Here is a 7500-nt window from a genome sequence, read left to right on the forward strand (position 1 = left end):
AGATGTCGAGTGTTGACACCCAATGCAAAGCCAAGCTCAAGTAATTTCTGTCGCTATCGAGAGGGAGGTCATTCGTGCGACGTCCTCTGGTATAAAACTAATGGCTTATACCTCCGTCCTCGGGCTTTATCTCTTACTACAAAATGACATTTACCATATCTGCATACAGGTAACTGGAAAATTGATATAGCGCTTATTACATTTGTGAATTAAAATTTGAATGAATTTGAAACATTAAATCGATATATTTACGTAATAATTTAGATGTAACCTTGTTTTCTGCTGTAAGTAAATACTTCGTCTTCTCCTTATCACTTCAATTGGTGTAACGAGCGCCAGCGTTTGAAATATGCGAGTGCAGCTCCCTTCTTAAAGTGGTATACCCCCGACAATACATGAATGGGTGAGTGCGTGAATGATTGAATGAATGGATAACTTTATTTGAGTCAACAAAAGGTTTGCAATTGCTGCAAATTCTGTGGGGACACCTAAAACAAGTTACAATCATCAAAACTATGTACAAAATAAAAATTACAGTAACAGCTATAAAACTAAAAATAAAACTAAGAATAAATAGTCAAGTTGGACACAGATGACATTTGCACCCTCATCAATGAAAATGATCAAACCCCTGTTTCCAATGAAATTTTTACAGTGGACGTATTTATCTTGCCGGTAAACGAAGAATCCGTTTTCAGCTTGAATCCGTTTACAAGTAAATAATGAAAAGAACACAGTCGGGTTAAACTTGTTCGTCGGTGTAGTGTAGTGGTGAAGATATAGAACTATAGATCTTGAGGGTTCGAGTTCGAGTTCTGGTAAGTGTATAGTACAGTTCTTTGTTCCCCTTTCCTGTTGTAATGTTGAGAATGAATGGAGAAGTATGAATACAAAAACCGATAAAGGGCGGATCGTGGGGGAGGAGATGAATAGGGTGGTTAGCCACCCCCTATTTTGACTCCATTTTTTTGCCCTTTATTGTATTTATATTTTTGCTGGAACCAATACTGTTTATCTGACGTTACTCTCTTGTTAATGCCAAATATAAAAATATAAGTCAAAATGGCCGCCTCAATTATCCGTATTTGGTCAGAATGTACGTTGCCGGTATAATCTGTTCTCCGGTTTAATCCATTTTACTTAGATTGAAATGGGGATCCGCGTTTTACGCAATCCGATGAAGTGAACAAACTTTTTCCTTTTAACCCAACTTAGGGCCAGGTTAGGATTATTTTTGGTTCTTATACATGGATCATGGATATTAAACAAAAGTAAATTATGAAAAGAAATGTGCTGGTTAAGAATATTCTTTCTTTCAGCGTAGTGGTGAAGACACAGAACTATATTTCTAGAGGGTCCGAGTTCCAGTACCGGCAAGTGCATAATACAGGGTCGTAACGGGGTATATTTTTCCGTAACTGATCCCATACTTTTACCAAACTTTGGATTCCTGATCCGAAAAACGATCAAAATTTGGATGCCTGAACCTGCAAAAATTTGATCCCTGATTCCTGATTCCATGAAAAACACTGCTGATCCCGATAGCACGCGTTGTGATTCCAGATCCCGGAGCTGTGATCCCTGATCCCGGCCCTTTTCAGGGCCCTTTTCAGGCCTTTGATTCCTGATCCATACCTCGTTACGACCCTGGTAGTAGACTTCATTCTAAAATTATTTCCCTACTATGTTGCTATGTTGAGACTGAATGGATAACTGATAAGATGATACGAAACATTAAGAAGATGTCTTGAGATGTGTATTGGGCATTACAATTCAAAGTAATCTCAAATGGAATTTGCACATTAATGAGGTCGTGGCTACGGCGTCAAAGAGGCTGCATATTCTTCGTGTCCTCAAACGAGGCGGGGTACCACCTGCCGACCTACTTAAGGTTTATTTTAAGCTCATTAGGTCTTGAATACTGTTGTTCTGTGTGGCATAACGCCCTCCCCGTTAAACTATCAGATAGCATCGAGCGAGTGCAGAAACGGGCCCTGCGCATCATATTTCCTGCACTGCACTACCAAGAGGCTTTAGCTACTACCGGGTGTGTATCACTTCACACAAGAAGAATGGGTTTGTGTAGCAAATTATTTACAACGATAAATGAGCCCTGAGCCCAAGTCCCGTCCTCGCCATCTTGTGCCACCGACTCGGTTGCAGGTGCACGGCCGCTCCCTTCGCAACAAAGACAGACCATCCCTTATAAGTTGCGAAACTGAACGCTTTAAACGACGTTTTTTTTTGCCGGCGATGTGCCTTTACGCTCATGGCATGTAATTTAGGAACTTATGGGAATTCAGTGTATAACTTGATATATCTCTAGTTTTTAGGTTTTTATCTAATTATTGTATTTTATCTTCTTATTATTGTAAGGCCCAGTCCATTTTGATCTTTGTGTTATCTTTGTAAAATAATTTCGAAATTCGCTTAGTTTTAAGCTCGACGATTTTATTAATAAACCAGACTCAAGGTCTATACATAGCTCGAAGAAAGGTAAACGTTTTTTCAATCCTCTTTTTTTTGGGGGGGGGGGGGAGGTGGAGAGGGATAGCTGCTTACAATTCCGCACACATTTAGTTGGAACGCTTAATGAATGGTCTACAATCATCATTACAAGATCGCCGCTTATCCTTCTTTCCCCATCCCCCCCATTCAATGTTGTGTCAGGATTTTTCGAGCAACTGTTAGTAGCTGTGAAAATCAACGTTGAAGAAGGCAGGGGAAAAACGGGGATGGATGTTGCAACAAATGTGACGAGTATTGTAGGTAAAAACGGAGTCGACTGAGCCCTGATTTCATAAAAAAAACATATATCATTCGATTCCTTCAATTCATCCCTCCCCCCCACCCCCATCTAAAATAATCCTTCATCCACCAGTTGATACAAAACATTAAGAATATGTGTTGAGACGCGTAAGACAGAGCTTGAGTGGAGGTATAGGAGTATTAAATCCTGTAAGGGTGTTTTTACTAGGTAGCTTGCATGTTCAACCTAAGTAAAATGCGATTCATCAAGTAACCTATAGAACAACAGTTTCAACCTGAGAACGGATTTTACCGACAATCAGGTTGGTGGCCATGGTAAGGCGCGATGCACTGTTTAAGTCCGAAGTTGGGTATCCTGGCCCATAATTTCTATTCAAGTATGTCCCTGAATGTTTTGCATGATAAATGTCTTGCATCTGGTCAAGGAGTGGATGTTAAATCAATGTAATTTGGCAATGGCGGCTCTCTTACTCTGGTATGCCTTGAAAAACCTGATGAACGCTTCTTCGAGTTGAACAGCACCACCTAACATATCGTGAGGCAGGGCTGTGACTCTTCATGTTCTTGCTCTTTGAGATTGCTACCATTTAGTAACATAGTGATGAGATCGAGAGTCTTGAGACTTTCCGGGACCGAATTTTGTCAGTGGGGAAACGCACCAGAGAGCTCCAGAGAAAGTAAAACCCTCGTGAGAAAACATGTTTCGACGGACTATCTTTGCGGCTCGACTAAAGTATAATCCCAGAAGTCTCTTTTCTTTAAAGCCGCGTTTCAGGCCTTCCCTAAAAACAAGTGTAGTCTGCCTTCCATCAGTTTGGTACTGTGCTTCAGGGAACTCATCTAACAGGTGAGCCCATTCTTCAGTCGAAACCGATTGACTGATTTGTCTATTCTAAAATCCTTTAGTCGATTTTCCGCATACAGCTTATGAAGTTTGGAAAGTATAAAGAAACGTGTTTCGTTCTCCACTTAAGCCTAGCTTCCATATGATCTGCAACGGTCTGTGATCGGTTGGTAACACGATCGTCTATACGTCTGCGCCATTTTGCAGTAGGGAAACTCTGTCCCGGCGTAGGCGGCGATCTGCGGCGCACGGTCACGATGATCGGGAAAGTTGAATCTAGTTTTCCTTTCCCGACCATTACGACGCTTCCGACCAAGGCAATTTTTAATGGCAACGCGTCTCTGTCCTATCGGCGGCACACTATTGTTCCCCTTGTAACACCTCCAATCAGACTTGAAGTAAGTGCGCTCCTTATTTTCTTCTCTTCGCAGATTAGTGGTGCGCTTGTCTGCGATCGCTTCAAATTTGAATGGGATAATTTGCCTCCTGTGTTTATGATCGTCTGCGATGAGACCGACGCAGTCAGCTTTCGATGGTTGCGGACCGATGCAGATCATACAGAAACCAGGCTTTAGGGCGCAGGGTTGCTGCATTGGAGAGAGCGTTAGCCTTCCACAAACGTGGGATGAGTGCATGGTTCTTTCTGGGTACCCACGTTTTCCCTCAACAACAAACATTTCATTCGACCTGATTTGATTTGTAATAACCATAATTAGATAGTTTAATAAAGGCGTCATCATCATCATTATTATTTCAATATTGTTCCATAGGTTGCTCGCACTGCATGTAACTTGGTGTAAGTTAAGAACATGACAATGGCAGTACGCTATGATGTTATTTTAATGTTAATGACAGTACCTTTTTGTATTTTTTTTGTTGTTAAAAGCTGGCTTGTTCCTTTTGCGAGTGGGTGTTACGAGAAGGAAATTCATTTATTAAAGTTAAGCTCATCTTTAAAGTTGACAATTGAGATGAAGAATGTAATAAATATTCATGTCTTTGGTCATAGCTGAAAGCAACATTGGCTTGATTTTCTCCACACACAAGAACTGTGGAAAGTCACTTTGTTTACATGTAATTTGCAAGGGACAAGGAATTCCAGTCAGAAGGCACCTCCTTCTTTTATCAGGAGGCAACCAGAATACAGCTGGCACCTCAGAGTAGGTTAAGGTTATCTCCTTGACTGTTTAAACATCGGGCTTTGCTTTGAAATTATTATTACAAAACTTTTCAAAGAAAGTTATTTAAAACGGAGCACTGATGGACAGAGGGGGGTAAATTGAGCGCACCGTCGGCTTCCTGGGAGAGTACTCTCTAGAGAGTAAAGGAACTTCCGACGTTAAATAACGTGTACCTTTACCTTTACCTTTGGTATGGTTCAGCAAAAAGGTTCTTGAAGTTATGTCAAAGACATCACTTGTGGTTTTGGTGGATGATCCCCTAATTTCGCAGCTGCTTGGGAAATTCTTAAACCAGATACAGAGTGGACTGATGCAAGGCTCTGCAACATTTGGAATGCAGGCCCCAAAGGCATCCTTACTGATATCCAGCAACAGTAAGGAAGTAGAAAGGTAATAGCATTTCCTCTGTTTTTTTTATTTACTAAATTAACCTTAACCTGCATTGTAGATGTAATCTAACACCGGTTAGCAAACGTCTCTGAGGCAGCACCAAGATCCTTGTTCTGGACTCCCAAGGGACTCAACGAACAAGCGCAAGTGTATTTTTCCCTTAAACCTGATTGGCTATTGCCAGTCTTGTTTAACAACTGTTTATCTTAACAGACCAAACATGGTGCATACTTCAATCCTGGTATGCTGCTGGGAGCCCAGTACAAGGATTTCGGTACTGGTTCGCACACGAACCAAACCAGAGGTTTGGTTTCGACTGTGGCGCAGGCTAAATTAACATGTACTCACTTGGAGACACTCAGAGAGCCATAACTTTAGCATTTTGTGGAACCTGTCACGTGTCACTGTCATTCAAAGTAATATCGATTACCATCATCGTCATCATGAAAGTTTTGGTCACCTGCTATTTTTTCTTTTGCATAACACTCTGCAGGCCCATCAGCACTGCTAAAAGTTCAACTGAATGATATTTGTTATGTCAGGGTAAAATTCGTGTTGTTGTGTACCAATACGAGACAACAAGTGCATGTACCATTTTTCGCCTGAAAGCTGTCTTTTGAAATTACTGAGAACATCATCCCTTTTGGAAAAAAAGGGTGGCTGGCAGAGTGATCCGTTTCAATTATACTTGGGATGAAGCACACTCCGACAATGAAGGGGGCAGGGAGACGCAACTACTTGATTTCATGGATAACAACAAGGTATTCAAACTATGTTAATTTTTACACTGAGTATTCTCGCACTTTACAAAAACATGCAGGCTCAAGTTCAAACGTCAATGCCGTCAATCAAATTAGCAGTCTGGGTCAAAGGCTGCATAAAAAAACCGTTTAATTCAATTTTTATCAATAGAATCTGCTCATTATTGAAAAGGTCCGTTTTTGAAAAGGTATATGACAATGCTGCAATTAGCAAAGCATCAAGCATAACCTTCAAGGTTAGCTCATTGCCCCCATCAATTCAACTTTTCAACTTAACTAGTCATCAAGAGTGCAAGTTCAAAACTTGGCTCACTTGGATGTACTTTAGTCAACACAAGATGAGGGTTATTTAAGGACGGTGCCTACTAATTCACAGGTATTTTTGCGCGGTTTACCTAATATGCGGGAAAAGCAGATCATAACATGTGTTATTGAAATCCAAAAACAAAATTTGGGGTAACCACGCATTTTTCGAAGATAATTAATCAACAATATTTGTAAAAAGCTTTAAAATACAAAGCAATGTATGGTGTTCTTTTCCAAATTGAAGCTCTATTATCTCTGAAAAATGCGTGGTTACCCCCAATTTTCTTTTTTGGCACCAAGATCAGTTGCTTTCAGTTGCTTTCTCCGCATAGTTTTGAGCCGCGCAAAAATATCCCTGTATTAATAAGCATCAGTGATAGGAAATCTGAGTATCTCGAGATGCGCATAACGTATGCGCAATAACAATAGTAGGCACCGTCCTTAAGGTACATGTAATCAAGCAAAGGTATAAAGAAAATCTGATGCCTTTACTCCCTAATAGGTCACCCAGGGACAAGTTAATTATCTGATACGAGCCAGAGAACTGAATTATATACATGTATGAACATTAAGAAAATACAGTAAGAATATCATGGGTGAAGGAGTTAAGGTGCTACAGCCACGGAGTTGTCTAACATTATTTTATACTAACTATAACTAGAAATTGGTCAATCATTCACTAAACATGATATTAACTCAGTAGTTCTTGTCAACCATACAAAAAAGGGTCTGTTTGTTGCCTGGGCCATACGATACCTGCCTTTGTGGGAGGAAATTGTCCAAGACCATGGAGACCAACTAAGGTCTCTTGTCAAGAAAGTTGTAACCCATCAGCAACCCAGATTGGTGAAAGGCACAATGTACTGCATCATGGTTAAAATAATGGTAAGAAATCAATACTTTCTATTTTGCCGCCAAACAAGCTCCACATAACCTTACTTATTTTGTCTGTAACCTTTTCTTCTTCTTGTCATAGATTCATGCATCAGCAAACAAGGTGTTAGACATAAAGGGCCTATTGTCCAAAATTGCTGCATTAAATGCCGCCAAACAGGAGAGACCTCCCTTCTTCTGGCGCATCCAGCAGGATGCCTTAGACAAATTGAATCAAGATGGGCCAGGCAAGGTACAATATGTTGTGGTTGAAAATGAAATTATTGTTTGAATAAAATAATAATTGGAGGGTGTAAACTGCAGGTTGCAAGTTAGAGCTGTAGTTCATTGTTTTACCATAGCTAAAAAAAAAAAA

General features: G+C 40.3%; 1 protein-coding gene across 3 annotated transcripts; it reads left to right on the plus strand.

Moving 5' to 3' along the window:
* The first annotated feature begins 4555 nt into the window (after positions 1–4555).
* LOC138053058 (uncharacterized) lies at positions 4556–7473 on the plus strand. Of its 3 annotated transcripts, none has more exons than XR_011133208.1 (4): positions 4556–4777; positions 4996–5184; positions 5840–5945; positions 6978–7473. XR_011133208.1 is itself a non-coding variant. In XM_068899751.1 (4 exons), exons 1-4 carry the CDS (start codon positions 4607–4609, stop codon positions 7182–7184), a joined length of 669 nt encoding a protein of 222 aa, XP_068755852.1. In that variant the 5' UTR covers positions 4556–4606; the 3' UTR covers positions 7185–7473. The 3 variants fall into 3 exon arrangements, 2 of the variants coding, with proteins under 2 accessions (XP_068755852.1, XP_068755856.1); XM_068899751.1 differs by having other exon boundaries at positions 4556–4773; XM_068899755.1 differs by having other exon boundaries at positions 4556–4773; positions 7228–7473.
* The last annotated feature ends 27 nt before the right edge of the window (positions 7474–7500 follow it).

Source organism: Montipora capricornis, chromosome 1, assembly GCF_036669925.1.
Source record: "Montipora capricornis isolate CH-2021 chromosome 1, ASM3666992v2, whole genome shotgun sequence".
Taxonomy (NCBI): domain Eukaryota; kingdom Metazoa; phylum Cnidaria; class Anthozoa; order Scleractinia; family Acroporidae; genus Montipora; species Montipora capricornis.